Below are 18438 nucleotides of genomic sequence, written 5' to 3'. Positions count from 1 at the left end.
CACGGCCAAAAGTAAGAAAGCTCCACATTCATTCTCTCTTTTTAAACATTAAGCACATCATTTCAGCTGTGTACAGTTATGCCTGTTTTCTTATTTCATTTTGTTGGAATGCATCTTAAAAGTGCAGCGGAAGAGGATACAAGTGGGAGATCAACAAAAATTGGGAGATGGATCAACAACATCGGCTGCGAGGAAACAATTGAGCGGATGAGGTAATTTTTCAAAATTCATAACTAGTGGACGGCATCTCAACAAATCAAAGAGAATAGGAGATCAACAAACGCATCAAAAAGTCGCCGTCAGGCTCATTCCGGATCGCCGATTTCTTCTTCCTTCGACTGCTTTTCTCTCGCCTCGATTTCTTCTAACATCTTCTTCCCTTCTTCAGTGGTGAAATCCACAATACCCTCCTCGAGGCTGAGAATGCCGCTCTCACCGAGCTTTTCAACAACCTCTTCAGCCTCGTCAACGCTCATCTTGCCAAGCACTTTGTTTATTTCATCAAGATTCTGTGACTCCAATGCACGTTGAAGGCCAGGCGGGAAGCGCTCGAACGTCTCGCGGGCAGCAATGTGTTGCGGGTCGGTACTGTCTGCTGGCGGGATAGTAATGTTAATTTTGGTGGATGGGTCGACCGCATGGAGCTGGATTTGTTCGACGCCTTCGGACTTCTTGGACAGCTCATGGGCGCGTGTCTTGATTCTGTTGTAGGTGCTGTTGACATCGTCATGGAAGAGAACGTTTGCCCGGTGATCCTTGGTGGTTATGCTAGATGAAACGTTAATTATAATGGATTAGATTAGGGCTATGGAGTTTACCTACCGCTTAAAGAAGAGAGACACCCCGTCTCGTCCCAAGGCACGGCAGTATTGAAGAAGCAGACCCTGATGAACGCATTGGCGTGCATAGTCATCCTCTCCAGACATCTGGCCATTAAAAGCTTCCATAAGGAGCTCATCCGTCTTCCGCTCAGTCACAATCTCGGGATGATCCATGATGAATTGTAAAGTGCTTTGATAATCGCCGACTTTCAACTTTGCGAATTGTTTCGCCAGAGGAGTCACTTTAATCTCTTCCTCATCCCCGGGCTCAGGTTCTTCATCCGCTTCCGCACCGGAGGAGACTGTGCCAGCTTCGTCCTTAATCAGAGATCCCGCGTTGAGCAACTCGACGGTCGACTCCTTCTGCTTCTGCTTGGGCTCAGCTTTAGGTTTTGCAATGAATGTGCTATTGAATCCCGTATGGATGCTGTCGCTAGTTATCTTGCTGCTTTCCTCCTTCTCGAGCTGGGCGAGCTTCACCAGTAATTCCTGCTGTAGGCTGAGAACTTTGTTCTTATGCCCCTCCACTCCCTTGATGAACCCATGAAACCTATTTTCCGGCTTTGTCTCATCCAGCTCCTTCTTGACTTGATCGACTAATGAGCCCATCATCTGCGAGAACTTCGGAGTGTCTTTCTCTTGTGTATATACTCCTTCCGGCGGGGGAGGAGGCTGGTCCTTTTCTGGTTCTCCAGCGGATTCGATCAGTGCCTGGAAGACAAGCTCGTCTGGGTGACGGGTGCTGTCTTCGTGCTTTCTCAAGGCAGCTAGCAGGCCATCAATGCGCTGTAGAAGGCCATCGTTTATGATCCGCTCGTACTTTAAGGTCGCGATCTCCTGGCGGCGTTGGAACCTTTGCTGATGAATTTGGTTCTGTTTCGCGCGGATAAAAGATCGCTTGTCAACATTTGGGTGGACTTCAATATCCGAGTCGTCAGACAGCTCGAGAGCGTCCCATTTGCTATAATCCAGGACCATCTTGAAGAGCAATACCCTATGGATGTGTAGTAGTTACTGCATGGGGTTTCGTGGTCAGATGCGAGGAAAGGGAATCCAAGGCAATAAAGGAAAAGAGAACACAACGTTTGGGGTTGACTAGCAGACTAGGATAGCACACAAGAAGCCAAAGAGGTAGGGTTGAAACAGTAATAAATGCCGTCAAAGCGATTGTTGTGCTGGTTTACGGGTTGGTGGCGGCAGAACCAGCGGTGGTGGGGGGATCCGCAGATCGGGATGGAAGATTCGAAGCTTTCCATCGTCATCGCATCCAGTTCCGAAATTTCATTTTTGCACTCCCTCCTGGACGACCACCCTCGATCCGCAACTCACAGCTCATCGAACCGCGCTTAAACTCGAATTGCAACCTTCTCACTTGCCTGCGATGAATACCGATACATAATCAAGGCCTCTAGCTTTCGTCGTCGCCGATAAATCACAGGGCGAGCGGCATCGGCCGCATGCCTGACCTCCTCCCGCAATGCGCAGCCCCAACGTGTTAACCACGTTCACATCACGGATACCCTCTCGCCACGTTGCGCATCAAAGTAACACTCGCTTCACCGTCGGAAGCCAGAGGCTATTCACCAGACGTGCCATCGAGGCCTCCCGCAAATACCGCAATGCACACCAAACGCTCGACCTCCGAGGCATCGAGCGGCAAGGGCTTTCCACACCCGGTTCCCCTCTACTCGCGATAAAGAATGCAGTTGATCCGTCAGCCTTTGCCCCGGCTAGATTGGAACACGTTCGCTTCCTTTCAACTTCCAGAAGCATACAGGAACCGGCTCGGCCGGCAACATCGGCCAACAAAAGTAAAGTGGCGGAGGAACCGACCCAGGTCGTCCTAACCGAGCAGGATGACTTACAGAAAGGCTTTGAGCTTTCAGAGAAGGCATCTCAAGCGGCCCATATAAATCTGAGTGCGAAGCTAGCGAAAGATGGTCTTGCCCACGGAAAGAAGGCCGGAATTCGAGAAATATGGCGGCTGGTCAAGATTGCTCGCCCGGAAGCCAAGGTGCTCTCCGTTGCTTTTATGTTCCTCCTCGCATCGTCGTCAGTTAGCATGTCCATCCCATTTTCTATCGGGAAAATCTTGGACATTGCGACGAACCCAAGCTCCGAGGCCCTGGAGCTGTTCGGACTTAGTCTTCCCTGGTTCTATGGTGCCCTGGCAGGGGTCCTCTCTCTTGGTGCTGCGGCTAACTATGGAAGAATTATCATTCTACGAATTGTTGGTGAACGAATTGTCGCCCGGCTACGATCACGACTGTTTCGAAGGACGTATGTCCAAGATGCTGAATTTTTCGATGCAAACCGAGTCGGCGATCTGATCTCCCGATTAAGCTCAGACACTATTATTGTCGGCAAGAGTATCACTCAAAACCTGTCCGATGGACTTCGATCAGCAGTGAGCGGTATAGCTGGTTTTGGGATGATGGCCTACGTCAGTCTCAAGCTTTCGGGTATTCTAGCCTTGTTATTTCCACCGGTTGCTATCGCAGCCTTTTTCTATGGAAGAGCGATTAGAAACCTAAGCCGAAAAATCCAAAAGAATTTGGGAACCCTCACCAAGATTGCTGAAGAGCGGCTAGGTAATGTGAGAACTAGCCAATCTTTCGCTGGGGAGAGGCTAGAGGTCAGTCGATACAACCACCAGGTTAAACGGATATTTGAACTAGGAAAGAAGGAATCATTTATTAGTGCGACATTCTTTAGTGCTGTGAGTATATTCGGAACCAGGAACAGTTGACTATTGACTGACACGTTGCTCTAGACCGGGTTCACGGGCAATATGACTATCCTTGCTCTGCTCTACGTAGGCGGTGGAATGGTTCAATCTGGAGGAATCACGATCGGTGAACTGACATCATTCCTCATGTACACTGTTTACGCTGGCTCGAGCATGTTCGGCTTGTCAAGCTTTTACTCAGAATTGATGAAGGGCGTTGGTGCTGCGAGTCGTCTTTTTGAGCTACAGGACCGAGCACCAACAATCTCGCCTACCGTTGGGACTAAGGTCAAATCTGCTCAGGGGCCTATTCGTTTCGAAAATGTCAAGTTTAGCTACCCAACTCGCCCCGCTGTGACTATTTTTAAGGATCTTGACTTTGAAATCCCACAGGGAGCTAATGTCGCTATTGTTGGCCCTTCTGGAGGCGGGAAATCCACGATTGCAGCGTTGTTGCTCCGTTTCTACAGTCCAAACACAGGAAAGATCTTTATTGATGGCAAAGACATTACTACGATGAATGCCAAATCCCTTCGGAGAAAGATTGGCGTGGTGTCACAGGAACCGGTCTTGTTTTCAGGCACTATCGCTGAAAATATATCCTATGGAAAACCAGAGGCCACCAGGGCAGAAATTATTGTTGCTGCAAGAAAAGCCAACTGCCAGTTTATCAGCGACTTCGTAAGTTTTCGTATCTTTTCCTTTTCTTTTTTGATCTGCGGCCGATTTTGACACTGACATTTAATCTCAGCCTGACGGCCTTGATACACATGTAGGCGCGCGAGGAGCGCAGCTCTCTGGAGGTCAGAAACAACGAATTGCCATCGCTAGAGCACTCATCAAAGATCCAGATATCTTGATCCTGGACGAGGCCACGTCTGCCCTGGATGCAGAGTCTGAAACCCTTGTAAATAGCGCCTTGGCAGCATTATTCCGTGGAAGTAACACCACTATCAGCATTGCTCACAGATTATCCACCATAAAGCGCTCTGATACAATTATCGTTCTCGACTCTGACGGCAGAGTTGCCGAACAAGGTTCCTATAAGGATCTTAGCTCGAGACCGGACGGTGCATTCACGAAACTTATGGAATGGCAAATGAATGGAGGAGAGTCGGGAATGACACCAGTGGCACATTATGAAGGATCTGCGATCCGCGGGCCACCCTCTGAAGCAGAAGAGTTACAGCAAATGCTCCAAGAGGGCGAAGATGAGGAATATGACGAAAGCGGAGAAGTCGAAGAAGAAGAGCAGGATCAAGCAAAGCAGCTTGAATCTGCGAAGAGCGATGGGGAAGTAGGTGAAAGAGCTAGTGCAGCCCCTAAGCTTTGAGGTTGAATCAAGGATAGTTCCGGTTTCTTGCTTCCATGTGGGGACATGCTCTCTCAAGATCTATGGATCTTTTATCTAATTCGGTTTTCTTCGTCGCCCGGTGTTGACTCCCTGGCAGCGATCAGGCTTGCTCAACGCAGGTTCTGTGAGTCGCAAGAATATTCATCAACATCTGCATTATCGACTAGAACAGGATAACTGTCAAGTCCCTGACAACTATTTCGTATCTTTACTTTTCTTTTGTCTTGCTGTACTAGTTCATCTCATGATATCCAATGGGACAATGAGGGGCATATAGACTTTGTTTGGACTTTGCTGTTACGACCGTTCTTTGTGACTTTTCTTACGATCTTTATCAGTCTATATATATTATTATAGATCGAGTCTCGCTGGATTCGTCTCCCTCACTCTTAATTCTTGCGATATTTTCTCCACTCCTACCTCCAGCTGGCGTTTTGAATTAGCGTCCTTTCCAGTCTCTGGCTGGGCATTTCTGGCCACATATGAGCCAGTTAGCTGTACACATATATACCTTTCTCCCACTTAATGATAGACTCATTATAATCGTACTTTGTCGGCTCGGATCGGGTACTTTCAGAGCAAATGACCTAGTTTCAAGTACACACATGTATGTATATGACAATAGTGGGAAAATGGCAATCTTACAGAAGTCATATTATCTTATTTACCAAAACGGCATATTGAACATAGAAGGTATATGGCACATATACACTCCAATCTATATGGCGGGTTTCATCAATCATCGATGTCATCCAAAATATGCATCCCGCTTCCAATATAGGCCAAAAACCCATAAGGACAGAACCAAAAACGCCAAGTCGGGTTAAAATTACCAAAAACAGGTCATAGCTTTGCAACGAAAAAGCTCAATAAGCTACCCATGGTAAGCCCTGCGACGAGCATCAAACTCATGAATGCTCCTGCAGCCTCTCTCTCATTTTCGCCCACCCACTCTACCGCGCTGACCATGGACGAAGAGCACAAGTATCCATTCGTGACACCGAACAGCAATTGGACCACGAATAAATAGAAGAAGTCACTATTAACTTTCGCGCCCTCTCCACGGATATTGCACATTAAGTATAGTGGGACGAACAAGATGCGAGCTAAGGAGCTCACGAATAAGAGAAACGGGCGACGGGTTAGTTTGTTGAGCATGGGGAGTCCAGCTGACATTCTGCCCAAGAGATCCCCGGAGTTCCAGAAGAGGAAGCCCAAGGGGATAAATGCAGCAGCTTGGAATATGCGGGAAGGAGGAGGACTTTCGGCCTCTCGGACGCTGTGAATCTCAGCGGTGAAAACCGGGAAAGCCATGGTGGCGGCGAAGGTGATGAACATCGCGGAGGCAGCCCAGGGTACTTTCCGGAACAAAGTCAGCAGAGGAATTGATCTCTTGGTGGGCGTTTCCTCCTCGTCGGATTCGAATGGGGGAAGCCCTGGAGATTTCAGAATGCGAGATTGATGCTTCCCATTGAGGTGCAGAAATGCAACGAAAGCAATCGAAGAGACGATCGTTGCAGTTGCAAAGTATATAAATGCGGATTTCGCCGATTGATATTGGACCTTTTCCTCGTCCACGGTGTCGCTGGGCTCATCTGGGACTGCGAGAACGGCTATCACCTGCACAATGCACGGCAAAACGCCCGCAACCCCCTGGCCAACCATGATGCCTTGTGTATATTCATTCCGGCCAAAACCAGCAACATACGCGAAGACCCCATTCTGATTCGTGCCTGTAGCCATGGAAGCTGCAAACACCATAACCAAGATGAAGACGAAGTATACCCAAACGGCTACCCCACGGAATAAAACAGTGGATAAGGCAAGGAGCGTAAATACACAGATATTGAGAAGCATGGAAGCCCTGATCCTTCGAGGATAGGAGGCATTTTTCTGGCGTTTCGCGAGAACAAGGACGGATGTCAGGTTAGTTATGCAGGAGACGGAGAGGATGGATGATTGAAAATTCGTTCGGATCCAAGGATGGGAAGCAAATCGGCGTTGAAAGTACGGTGCTGCTGCGAGGAACATGTTCCTATTGGCACGTAAATTCCAGTTAGCTGTGGGTTTTTACAAAATATTGAGCTGCGCAAGGGAAGATGAGCTACACAGCCTGCGTAGCTCATACGACGCACCATGCCCACAACATGGATACCCCCATCCATAGAAATATCCCGTATTCCAGCCATGAGAATGCGCTGGGAATAGGTTCCTCCTGTGTAACGTCTTCCTCGACTCCATCCCGCTCTGTGTCCTCTACGTCCACGCGTTTATACAACCGGCGCGGCGCGAAGAGCTGCTGGAGACGACTTCTCAGCATCTTATGGAGGGGAGTTAACTATGTCGTAAATGACCCAGGTAACTGAGTCATTCTAAATAATATAACGAACTCCCACTTCAAAAATTGTGATGCGAGGGACGTTGGGCTTGTCTGGGGATCATGAATCGACGTCATGTGATTGCCCCAGCTCCTGCTGGCTTTTGGATCACACGCCGTCTCCTCGCCTCGACGGGCTGCTAAAAAGGCATCGGTGAAAAGGTACACAGGGAGGTTCGCCTAGTTTCATGAAGTCATTCCGTTAGTTTACTAACTAATTAAAATCCTTTGGAGCTAAATAACAATGGTGTTCACGACTGAGTTACATCCACCAACGTTATATCACTACGGATACGTTCAACTAGATCAGAGCTCTGATTGACGAGAATGAGCTTTATTATCTTGACCCTTGGATCGTCCTTCACTTTCTGCGTGTCCCCAGAATCTATGTGCATTCACCGGATCCATTTCCCAATCCACGTCATGGCCCAAAATTACCTCAACTCCCTGCCGCTCAAGTGCCCTGAGGAGTTCAAGCGTTTCCTCAGTCCTCTTGGGGTCTGCATGGATGCAACACACATGGCCAGTGGAATCTTGCCACTGGCTGATTCCTCGCTCCTTGCGGAGAATACCCCTATCATGGCACGCATCACCGGCTAGGTAGATGGAGCCCATATCAGTCCTAGCGAGAAGATTGGTGTGACCGGGTAAATGGCCGGGCGCGTCAATGAGATACACGCTACCGTCATGAAATACATCCATGGCGATGCATGAAACTGATCCCTCGGAATGAGACTTCCAGAGTTGTTTGAAGTCCGGCGATCCTGGTGACTCCTCGCTGTTGGGTTCATTCAAGTTTAATCCGGTATCGGAGATACCAGGATCTAGAAGCTGAACTGTACGATCATGGGGGATTAAGTCGTGCTCAAAGATCGTATGGCTCCCCCGTGGCGCTGGGATCTTGCCTCTGAGTAGGTCAAGCGACCCATAACCAACGACAAATGTGCTCCGAGTGAAATCGCGAGGCTCACCAACATGATCCCAATGCACCTTTTAAGATTTGCATGGACATGTTAGCTCCAAAAAGGAAAAAAAAAAGGAAGCTCCTTGCCATTACTGTTGAAGACTGGCTAGAGACTGATAGGAGAATAAATCACATAATCAATATCATTGGGCGATAACCCTCCAGCTGCAAGGCTCTTGACAACATCCGGATCTGTTTCAAGAGGCTGTCTTGTCCTCAAATGTCTCTCAATGGGAGCAGGGTACCGCCTAATATCCCTTCGCAACCCAAGGTCAAAAACAATCCTTGTCGTTTTTCCTGTCGAGATGTTGTGATGTTGGATAAGGAATGCAAGTGAAGGGACAGTCTTTCTGTCTAATTCCGATGCCCCGGTAACAAAGATGTGTTCCGGGATGGTGAAGCGACCCGCTCGAAGCGCATGGACCGTGACTGACGAGGATGCCATTTTCAAAAACCCGTGCGGAGCACCCTAGAGGCGATCGAAAAAGCGACTGTTCAAAATCGATATGGGTTGCTTTTAAAACAATTCCTAAGAACGTGGATGGCACGCCTGGTCTCTCTTCGCCGAGTTGAATTGTCATATCCCGCCGTGAGCGATCTTTCATGCTGCGGAGTACCACTTCTGATATTTGAAGTTGTACGTCCGTACCGGATTGGGGTAGCTTTGGGGAATGCAGGCAACCCCTCATCTCTTGGCATCCATACATTGCTTCCGTACAAGCCTGCCATACGAACCCCACCACTAACTATGGGAGCGGAACAAACCCTAGGCTATAGGAGCTTTGATATGCTCTTCGTACAAATAGAAACCTCCTGGACTGTTAGGACCACGGGTCACTAGTCAACCCCCTTGGGCTAAATCGGCACAAATATTCAGAGCATTGCCGATGACGCCAACAATAGCCCATGTCTGAGAGCCCTTGAATATTTGAGCCCACACCCGCAATACTCCAGCATTGAGTTGCTGGTTCATCTCCGGTGAGCCCATTGCCAAATTAGACGGCACTGGAAATTCGGTTTCGTCGAGCATCATTTTCACAAGCGCAGAAATGCGCCGCTCATCGTCACTAATCGGCGGGTCTGGGTTAGGCACTGATAATGCTTCAAGCCATTTGCTCAGCAGAAAGGCGCATTCTAGTGAGCAAATCGAGTGCTGAATCGACCATATAAAAGTTTGCGTTTGGGCAACGAGCCTAATGCCAATTTTCACGGGAATACTTAAAGCATGAGCTGAATGGAGGACGGCCCGAACCAGCTTAGGAGTCCGTCGTATCGGTGGGCTGGCACGAAACGCCTTTGCGATCTGCACCGGATCTCGAGTATCCAGCGCTCGCCCAGGGCCGATGTCAATGTTAAGACGTATGTAAGCCAGGCGAAGAAGAGCAGTCGAGTTGAAAGCAACTGGGCCGTTGGGATCCTGTGGATCAAGCGAAGATTCAGGATGGCGTTTCCAACCAATTTGCCAGTTACGTAGGGCTCGTTCCAAAGCGCAAACGTCTTCGGCGGCCATGTCCCTCTTGCCATCGAAACGTCCACGGGTAACTTGACGAAGGAAAAAGATGTGTTGGATAATAGCGTGTATCAGGATGTAATTGCCCAGCGAGGAGTTGGATTCCGCCACCTCAGTCCCACCGCGGGAGAATAACCGGTTAAGCGCATCTTGGAAGCTAACCTCTGAGGAGGCCTTTGCCTTCGCTTCAAGCCAGAGAGATCCAGTTGGAGCTTTAAATTCAGCCGAGCCGGACGGTAACATTAGGTCAACTTCGGAATTCAAGATCAAAGACGGAATGTTGTAAACAATGCAATGCAGGTTGAAAAAGCAATACACGATAAACTTCGTTCTCTTCGCGGTCTCCAACGGAACCCACTCCTCCCACGAAACATTGTCTGGCATAGGTTGACCCTGGAGACCGTGATCGCGTACCAGGGTGGCCAAGATGCTCTGTAGAGCTAATGCTTCCCGGAGGATTTCTTTTTGCTTTGCCCATGTTGCCATGGCCATTAGAATGAGCAATGCTTGAATGGTCTGTATGAGGTCTTCTTCCTGGGAAACTGTGTTAAAGGAAGACTCATGGGATGGGTCCAGCTGCCCAGCCAGAGATAGTGACTGATAGGAAGCGAGGGTTTGCCCTGATGCCCTCACAGAGGCTGTTTCTGGGATGGCATGTCGGTGGTTTGTATTCCTTCTCACGTCTCTGCGCCGTATTCGTTCCATTGCAATTGCTTGGCTTGCATGGAAAAGGTCGATCCCCTTTTCTCCTTCAAGGCAGTACTGGGTTCCCACGGCGGCAATAGCAAGGATAAGTTCAACCGAGCAATGAGTAACAGACATGGTCGGGATATGGAGGAAAGGAAGATGTTCATGGAATCCATTGATGTAAGCAGCAACGTATCTTGCAAGTGCCAAGCAAGACGGCAGCTGAAAAGAAGGCTGAATTACCGAAGAAAACTCATCTAATTTTGAGAGAATATATTTCCTGTCGTCAAGAGAGATCTCACTCAATGGGCGATGAGGAATGTGCATCCGTCTAATCTGAGGGGGTTGTTCTTCTGGTTGAAGAGACGGAAGTCGGGACTCAAAATGGGAGAAGGATCCAGATTCGTCAGCGTGATGGTTATGATTATGATGACCGGGCTCATAGCTGGGGGTCAAATGGTTCCCGGGGCCCATTTCAGGTGGAAGGGTGATTGATTCGGGAGAAAATAGTGGCATTGGCTGCTCGGCAGAAACGAGCGAAGAGAAATGATAGGATGATATGGCGCCATTGTCCAGGAAAGATGAGAGCTCATTCAAGGAGTTCTCAAGTTCTAGGCTATGAATATTTGCGCCCATCTGGGACGGTGGCTCGGTGGTGTTTATTGGACCACTTTGTCCGAAAGCAATGTGGGTTGAATTGGGGGCGGGATGGCTGGAGGGAGCGTCATACGGCATCTGAAGCGAGACGTGCTCCGCAGCCATTGATAAGGTGGCCAAGGGAAAGTCATCATGACGTTCAATGCTTGGATGAGTAACCGCAATGGAAGGCCGATGATGGTCATCAAATGTTGTGGGAATGGCAGGCTGCGCGGACGATGGCGTGTCATGGTAGCTTGGATTAGGAGTAGCAGTGGCTTTATTGGCATTGGACCTAGATCCTTTTCCACGTTTGTGTGGTACAATCTTGTTATGTGACAGCCGTTCGTGTCGAATTAACAGATCACTGCAGGAGTCGATCAGCAAAATGGCTATTATATTAATAAGCTAAACCAGCGCTTTAGAGTAGGGCAGTATCCTACCTCCTGGTAAACCGATGGTCACACAGCTGACATGCGAACGGCTTTTCTTGTGTATCTGCAAATTGTTTGAAGAATGATTAGCTTCGAATATAAACTTTGCGTTGAAATAGAGAAAAAGTTCGATTGGCCAAGATGGAGCATGGACAAGGAGTGGCGGACATACGAATTCTCTCGTGTCTTTGAAGATGTTCTAGCCTCGAGAATCTGGTATCACAGCGTTTGCAGTGAAATCTCCTCGGCTTCTTTGCTGGCGCAGATGGGCTGGGATCATTGGCTACTGCGTTTCCAGAGCTCGGCGAAGGGCCAGCCTCCCCTGCCGGAGCGTCCGTCGGCGCATTGGCAACGGTTCCATCCCCCATGAAGACCTCGGGATGGAGTTGGGGAACGGCTAGTGGAACTTCTGTCGCTTTTGGTATGGAGAGAGCTGGAGGCCGCGATCGCTCTGCCGGAGTGACTTATGTTATAAACACGGAGCAGCGAAGGGCTTTTGCTTCAGCAGAAAAAGGGCGATGCGGAGAAAAGCTCGGGCGGGGTGCGGGGAATCACGTGGACATGGCGCGCAAGGTCGTGGTCTTGGCGCGGATTCTCACTAAATCGGCACTTTTCGTCTCGACTCTCGCTGCACTCCACACCAAAATTTATCCAATGCGAGATCTTGATCTTTTTCGAACAAAGCGATTGAATTTGGGAGTGCATAGAGTTGTTACGTCAGATAAGCCTATCCAATGCCAAACACGTTGCAGTCTATGCATGTACAGGACATACATACATTTTTTCCTGCGTAACGGGGTTCTCTGAAGCGCCGCTGTAGGCTTGGAGAACCATGCGGGGTAAACATTCCCCTTCTGCCTTCGGGGCCCAAACCGGCTCAAGGCTTGCCGGAATTCTTGGTCTGGAGCCGATGATAAAAGTCAATTGGAGGACAAAAAAACTTTCGCTTTACGGAACGAGTTGCGACTACTCTCGAGTTTAGCTGCATTGAGTTTCGAGGATCGGCCCATAATAGGACCTCATTCTCATACACGGAACATATACAAGGGAAACTGGTGAGTTAGGATCAATTACATCTGGCAAAAGCGTTCTCATACTCAAGGGTATCACAACTCAGAAAGAGCAATTCCCAGGATCTGAGCAAACTCAGAAACTCGACATAAGGTCGAGTACGCAAAAGAAGGGAATAGAAGTCCAAAGAAAATGTCTACCGACCCAAGCCTCACTCCCCTCCACCAAAAGCTCTTCGAAGAGGGCCTCAAGGTTCGCCGTGAAGTTGTCGGCAACGAGTACGTTGATCGCGCCCTCGCCGGCGGTTCTACTGAGTTCTCCCGCGCCGGCCAGGAGCTTGTGACAGAGTTCTGCTGGGGATACGCCTGGACGCGTCCGGGCCTCGATCGCAAGCAGCGCAGTCTGTTGAACATTGGAATGCTCATGGCACTCAACAGGGCGCCGGAGCTGGCCGTGCATATTCGAGGAGCGATCAATAACGGTTTGACCGAAATTGAGATCCGAGAAGCGATTTTGCACGCAACGACTTACTGCGGGGTGCCGGCGGGCGTGGATGCGATGAAAACCGCCGAGAGTGTGTTAAATGAGATGGAAGAAAAGGGAGAGCATAAGCGGGAGCTGGGGAAGAAGGTTGCTTGATTTGAGACCTCGTGGCGGCTGCTATCACCGGGTGGTAGCTCCTTGCAGATAGATATGACGAACTTTACGGAGTACTCAGTACGGAATACTGATGTAGAAGGTGATAAGCATGACATCAGAAATGTCAGCTCTTGATACTGAAGACGAGAAACGACTTTTTCTACTCTCGTGCGATCTAAAGCATATCTTGTTTAAAATTATAGAGTCATGGATCATTATTACACAGACCTTAATGATTCCAACGGGAATGGAGTCAAACTCTTCACATGCTATTCACTGCTCTCTCCCTTCCCAATCCTCAATTCCCCCTAGAAACCGATAAACAACCCTCGAATCTAGATCTCTACACCTGGGATCTTCACTAGCGTCTGCATAGGCCTTCAGGCCCGCTTCGCCCAAGGCCAACCGTGCCCCGACTCTCTGTGCCATCTCAACAGCCAGCCCAATATCCTTCTTCATGAGTTGCACTTTGAACCCCTCTTTGTATCCATTACTCGACGGAGAATCAGGATATACACCCGGGACAGGGTTGAACCGGTCGCAGATCGTATTTTGTGCAGTACCTGCGGCGTAGACGTTGGCCAGCACACGAGGATCCAGCCCTGAGCGCATTCCCATGTTCATTGCTTCCGAGCAAGCGATGGCGATCAGGCCAGAGAGATAGTTATTCGAAAGCTTTGCTGCGAGGCCTAGGGATGGCCCACCACAGGGTATGACTTGCTTGCCCATCATAGACGCGAGTTCTGCAAGCTGAGGGAGGTTTGGGTCGTCATTCGCGCAACCAAGGAAGAACGCGATAGTCCCCTTTTTAGCACCGATCACGCCACCACTGACAGGCGCATCGTAGAACGATGCAGTGGGAAACTTTGCGGAAATATTCTCTTTAATTGAGAGACTTGTCGCGGTATCAATTGTAGAGCAGTCGATGATCAGCTTATTGGATATATCGGCGGTACATATCCCAGCTGTAGAGTCAAGGTATACTTGTCTGACGTGCAGGCCTTCGGGAACCATGGTAATAATGATATCCTATTATTCGTCTGTAGTTAGACGGAAAATACCTACCTTCTAGGCCTTCTGGCGAGAATCTGAATGTTGAAAGGCTTTTGTGGAAGTCTGCAATGCGTACTGATTTTTCTGCCACATCTTTCGCGCTTGAGCACTTCACTATCTTTCCGTCATTCCTCATGGATAACTCGTCCATCGCCTTCTCGGACACATCGTAGATGTTAATAATGGAAGTGGGTGGTAATTTGCTTGCGAGATTTTCCACCATGGGTCGACCCATCGCCCCGATTCCGATGAATCCCAGGCTTCTAGATCTAACAATAGACATCTTAACGAGAAGAATTATGTGCTAATGGAAGCTCGAGGTAGAAAGTCCCATGCAATCAAGTAGGGCCACCAGGTACGATGCGCCCTTCACACACACGTTCCCTTTGCATGGGGTACCTTTGTCCAAAGTGAGTAGAGCATCTCTATGCAGTACGCCGCCATGAGAGCTCAGATGGGGATTTCGGGAATAATTCGAATCTCGGTGCCCGAGCTGACGATCCCCGGCATACAGCTATCTCGGCTGGTCGCCCGCGATGGCTGAAGCTGGTGCATGAGTTGGGGAAATGAAGAACAGGCCAACTTAGAATGCGGGGAACGCGCCGCGTCCTTGGTCACGTGATAATTAACTGATTGGCGCGTCGCGTCTCTTGGCAGCTCCTCCTCTGGCTGCATAATGCATTCCAAACGGACCGTAACAAGCATAACGAAGTGCTCTGGATCTGAGAGAAGTTTGGATCTTTGGTTTATAAGCGGGTTGATAATCGAAACGTTACATGTCCTCGCCAACCTTGAATATTGATTACGCTCCAGAATACATGTTCAGCTCTCGAGGTTGGTCCTGAAAGTATACGAAGCGTTGCTAGCTTTAACCGTTTCAGTGCTGCCATGTGGGCATTAACTTTCCAAGATCTTCCAGCTTGGACAGGTAAGTTATTTTTCTTGCTACTCCGTACGGAGTACTGGTCTCCGAATCTAAAATTAGTAAATTGCATGGCCGAATTGTATTTGTGGACCTGATTGCAAATCTTCATGGGATTAGACCCTTATAATTCAACCACTGAGAGACATTGTTGACTCCTATAATGCGAATCTAACAATGCAAAAAACAAACCACTGCCGTTAAATGCCTAACAACAAAACATATTGAGGGTATCATGCATCTAATATCCACTGAAAATCTTGTTTTCCGCTGTTCATCTTCAGAATTTAACATGAAAAGTCCGACTCCGACAGCCATTGCGATCCAATAGCAAATGCAACCAAATCGCCCGCACAAGATAGGATATCGCATTCTTCATCCTGCTCTTCAGGATCTAAAACATCTAGAACTGTCTGGAGGCGGTCCAGCAATTCTAACTGGAAATCTATTCCCGGTAGATGATTTTTCTTTGCAGATTTTGCTTTGGCGCCAGACTTGCCTTTCTGGGCGGGGGTTAGGGTGTTGGCGTTCACAGAGAGGGCCGTCAGTGGTTCCCGCGGCGTTGGAAGAATACCATGATCGCTGCCTTTGACTAGCAGCATGGTAAGGATAAAGGAGAGCCATATTAGATTCGTCTTGGGGCTGAACTCTTTCCAACGCCAGGGTTCGTCTCGAGGACGGCATGGAATTTGGTCTTTGTATACCTCTGTGCGCATTCTGCCAACGTTGTTAGATATTCAGCTCAGTGAAGCAATTGTCTAGTGATGCGACTAACAATCTATATGTGTCTCGGAGGAGTTTCTCATCGTCATCTCTCCCGATGGCATCGAAGAGCTTTTTCTTATCGAGGTCTGACCAAGCAATATCCTCATCGACTGGTATATCACTTATCTTTAGATTAGCTCGAGAGAGCGAATAATCGATTATCGTTGTCTCGATGCCACTCAGACCAAAGCCTGTGCCAATGCCCGGATTCTGCGATGACGGCTTGAGGGGGCCATGTAAGCATCCCTTCGGTTTTGTAGATTTAATGCAAATATTCCCTAAGTGGAGGTCACGGTGCTGCAAGCAGAATTAGTCACCGAGCCCAAAGACATATATAAAGACTTGCTTACCTCAAAGGCTGCAAACTGCTCTGCTCTAGCCAGGCCTAACGCCACTCCCCAGAATATGTCGTATATTTGGAAAATTGATGAGCAGTCGAATTTTTCCAGTTCATATCCAGCATTATCCATTTCCAAAATCGCCCATACTTGATTGTCAGGATACGACTTTTTCTTGCTCGGATCGGGGTTGTAGCAGTCATCTCTCGTTTCACTGTAGCGAGTCCAGGCCTCTTGATAAGATGCCGGAAACCTTCCCTGGACAACGTGGACGTCTCTAAACCTCGCAAATCCAGGAATGGCATCAAGCAATTTCAGCATTTGGACTTCAGCAACAATCTCTTGAATGGACGTAAACTTCTTAGAGCCGGCGCCACGTTGTGCGCGTAACGGAACTATTTTGAACACGCCATTGTCGTAAGCTTTCAATCTCGCGGCCTTGGATTTGGACAGCTCTCGCCTGGAAATATCTTGTCGTACGCGTAATTGGTATACCTCGCCGTAGGAGCCTTCGGCGATCTTCTCAACGTCGAACATGTCCCCTGCTCTTTCGGCCCAGGTATCGAAATCCTCGACCTCTCTGGTTGACATCGCTTCTTCCAAAATTGGCCTCACATAGTGATTTACTAGATCACTTTTCCGAGCTTGTGGCTGAGACTTGATAACTTTCCTCTTATTGCCCTTCTGCTCTTTTTCTGTTTCGTCCGGCTTGGGCGTCTCCGCCTGTGCTTCTCTGTGGCGCTCCTCCATATCATGATTTTGTGTGACAGCCGCATTCGTCGATACCTTACAGTTTTCCTCTTCTAGCTTATCGTCCGCCGATGGACTAGCTTGCCGAATTTGAACACCTATCCTCGGCCTCTTTTTTGTCCAAAGCTTCTTCGGGCTCTGCTCCTCAAGGGTAATTCCGGCGAGTTTCTCCTGCAACGTTTCCACCAGGTTATCAGCCTCGGGGCTCATATTCTCGGAGTTTCTGTGCGTTCTGCTGGAGCTTTTGCACTCAATATCGAGAGCCGCTCTCGCCGAATTTGCGTCTCGTTTCCCATACAGCCTTTTAGAGCGGAGGGGTCGATTTTGGGAATTTTTGGGCGAATTTATGGGCCGAACTGTGAGCATATTCACACAGTTCTTCGAAGATATCATTGTCAGTGTTCGATATGCTCGTGTCTTATGGGGGATGCTTTCAGCGTGCTTCTACGCAAGCAAGCATGAGCCATATTATATCGATCGTGTGCCGCGTCTTTTGATAATTCCTAATGTAGTTTAGTCAGCGCCGTTACCGGGGCAACCAACAGAGGGAAATCTTCCGCACCGTAGGACCGAACCATCCCATCGCCGAATGGTATTGCACATGCTGGTTGAAAGATAACAAGAATGCGTGGACGCACGACTCTGTCAAGCCATTATCACCCAATATACTACCCTCCCTCATTATCTCCTTTTGGCTCCGTATACCATATTCCTCGTAAGTCCGTATGTTTTCTCCGCGCTTCTCAACACTTCACCTCCGTATACAAGGAGTAGAGGCCCCTTCTGTGCCCGTTACTATCACCGGGTGATTGGAGAATTTACTAAGTTTTGATGCAAACCGGACGCACAACTGCACCAAAAAGCCACTGATCATGGGCAATCACGGGAAGGCCTATGTTTTGATTTGTACGGACGCTTGCCGCACTCTCCACGCAGGAAGACTGATGTATGAACAATTCGGCTTCGAGAACTTCTACTTCTGGAGAACAGGATTGGTGTAAACTTACATTTTTCGATGACACGCAGCCGTTTGGCTTCGATATGACTCTTCCATAAAGAGTTTCTCGTGCTCCTACTAATCTGCGGTTTTTGGCTCCCAGGTCCATCTAGTTTTCCTCGACTTGATGTTCCCTATGAGATGACACGTCAAATAGATTCAAATAGGAGTCCGACCACATTGATTTTAACATGAAACATGCATGAGCTTGTTCTGGATGGAACTCTAGACAGCATGCCTAAATTCAGATCTGATATCACAAATAAACAGGAGTATTGTAATAATGGAACCTAGCTGGATTTTCTGAGCACTCAACAGCCAATGCAAAAAAAAAACAAGGCTATGTGCCTGAGCAGCCAACCTTAAGGACATGTGATGTTAGGGTGTGGTTTTTTCCGTCATGTAGGGAGTTCTCCGTACTCCGTGTTCCTAGATATTCTTTTCAGCACTGG

At 48.7% G+C, this 18438-nt stretch overlaps 8 protein-coding genes across 8 annotated transcripts; 2 read left to right on the top strand and 6 right to left on the bottom strand.

Annotated features, from left to right (window-relative positions):
• Positions 1-5: 5 nt before the first annotated feature.
• CIMG_02423 (cell division cycle protein 37) lies at positions 6-2003 on the bottom strand. The gene is made up of 2 exons (XM_001248651.2): positions 823-2003; positions 6-768 (listed from the first exon to the last, which is right to left on the bottom strand). The coding sequence occupies exons 1-2, from the start codon at positions 1797-1799 to the stop codon at positions 306-308; spliced, it is 1440 nt and encodes a 479-aa protein (XP_001248652.1). The 5' UTR covers positions 1800-2003; the 3' UTR covers positions 6-305.
• A 135-nt stretch (positions 2004-2138) lies between these two features.
• On the top strand, positions 2139-5597 carry CIMG_02424 (ATP-dependent permease MDL1). Its single transcript, XM_001248652.2, has 3 exons — positions 2139-3540; positions 3595-4230; positions 4301-5597. The coding sequence occupies exons 1-3, from the start codon at positions 2299-2301 to the stop codon at positions 4880-4882; spliced, it is 2460 nt and encodes an 819-aa protein (XP_001248653.1). The 5' UTR covers positions 2139-2298; the 3' UTR covers positions 4883-5597.
• On the bottom strand, positions 5545-7223 carry CIMG_10951 (nucleoside transporter; the record flags this gene model as incomplete). The annotated part of the gene is made up of 2 exons (XM_012358957.1): positions 5545-6938; positions 7039-7223. The coding sequence occupies 2 exons, from the start codon at positions 7221-7223 to the stop codon at positions 5747-5749; spliced, it is 1377 nt and encodes a 458-aa protein (XP_012214380.1). The 3' UTR covers positions 5545-5746.
• Positions 7224-7586: 363 nt separating this feature from the next.
• CIMG_10952 (solute carrier family 29 (equilibrative nucleoside transporter), member 1/2/3) lies at positions 7587-8689 on the bottom strand (the record flags this gene model as incomplete). The annotated part of the gene is made up of 2 exons (XM_012358958.1): positions 7587-8270; positions 8378-8689. The coding sequence occupies 2 exons, from the start codon at positions 8687-8689 to the stop codon at positions 7587-7589; spliced, it is 996 nt and encodes a 331-aa protein (XP_012214381.1).
• A 396-nt stretch (positions 8690-9085) lies between these two features.
• On the bottom strand, positions 9086-11879 carry CIMG_02426 (C2H2 transcription factor; the record flags this gene model as incomplete). Its single annotated transcript, XM_001248654.1, has 3 exons — positions 9086-11444; positions 11521-11575; positions 11684-11879. The coding sequence occupies 3 exons, from the start codon at positions 11877-11879 to the stop codon at positions 9086-9088; spliced, it is 2610 nt and encodes an 869-aa protein (XP_001248655.1).
• Positions 11880-12470: 591 nt separating this feature from the next.
• CIMG_02427 (4-carboxymuconolactone decarboxylase) lies at positions 12471-13389 on the top strand. Its single transcript, XM_001248655.2, has 2 exons — positions 12471-12566; positions 12629-13389. Exon 2 carries the CDS (start codon positions 12715-12717, stop codon positions 13159-13161), a length of 447 nt encoding a protein of 148 aa, XP_001248656.1. The 5' UTR covers positions 12471-12566; positions 12629-12714; the 3' UTR covers positions 13162-13389.
• On the bottom strand, positions 13299-14642 carry CIMG_02428 (3-hydroxyisobutyrate dehydrogenase). Its single transcript, XM_001248656.2, has 2 exons — positions 14291-14642; positions 13299-14190 (listed from the first exon to the last, which is right to left on the bottom strand). The coding sequence occupies exons 1-2, from the start codon at positions 14495-14497 to the stop codon at positions 13435-13437; spliced, it is 963 nt and encodes a 320-aa protein (XP_001248657.1). The 5' UTR covers positions 14498-14642; the 3' UTR covers positions 13299-13434.
• A 781-nt stretch (positions 14643-15423) lies between these two features.
• Positions 15424-17382, bottom strand: CIMG_02429 (HASPIN protein kinase; the record flags this gene model as incomplete). The annotated part of the gene is made up of 3 exons (XM_001248657.1): positions 15424-15853; positions 15912-16198; positions 16252-17382. The coding sequence occupies 3 exons, from the start codon at positions 17380-17382 to the stop codon at positions 15424-15426; spliced, it is 1848 nt and encodes a 615-aa protein (XP_001248658.1).
• Positions 17383-18438: the final 1056 nt, after the last annotated feature.

This window comes from Coccidioides immitis (assembly GCF_000149335.2).
Source record: "Coccidioides immitis RS genomic scaffold supercont3.1, whole genome shotgun sequence".
NCBI lineage: Eukaryota > Fungi > Ascomycota > Eurotiomycetes > Onygenales > Onygenaceae > Coccidioides > Coccidioides immitis.
The sequence above is the reverse complement of the archived record's forward strand: the minus strand, read 5'-3'. Positions and strand labels throughout refer to the sequence as shown.

Excerpts from the sequence above, each read along its gene's own strand:
- CIMG_02424 (XM_001248652.2), top strand. The coding sequence starts at position 2,299 with ATGCGCAGCCCCAACGTGTTAACCACGTTCACATCACGGATACCCTCT. Across the intron at positions 3,541-3,594 it reads GTGCGACATTCTTTAGTGCT|ACCGGGTTCACGGGCAATAT; the intron begins GTGAGTATATTC and ends ACGTTGCTCTAG. Across the intron at positions 4,231-4,300 it reads GCCAGTTTATCAGCGACTTC|CCTGACGGCCTTGATACACA; the intron begins GTAAGTTTTCGT and ends ATTTAATCTCAG.
- CIMG_02423 (XM_001248651.2), bottom strand. The coding sequence starts at position 1,799 with ATGGTCCTGGATTATAGCAAATGGGACGCTCTCGAGCTGTCTGACGAC. Across the intron at positions 769-822 it reads GTGTCTCTCTTCTTTAAGCG|CATAACCACCAAGGATCACC; the intron begins GTAGGTAAACTC and ends CGTTTCATCTAG.
- CIMG_02428 (XM_001248656.2), bottom strand. The coding sequence starts at position 14,497 with ATGTCTATTGTTAGATCTAGAAGCCTGGGATTCATCGGAATCGGGGCG. Across the intron at positions 14,191-14,290 it reads AAGATGTGGCAGAAAAATCA|GATATCATTATTACCATGGT; the intron begins GTACGCATTGCA and ends GACGAATAATAG.
- CIMG_02427 (XM_001248655.2), top strand. The coding sequence starts at position 12,715 with ATGTCTACCGACCCAAGCCTCACTCCCCTCCACCAAAAGCTCTTCGAA.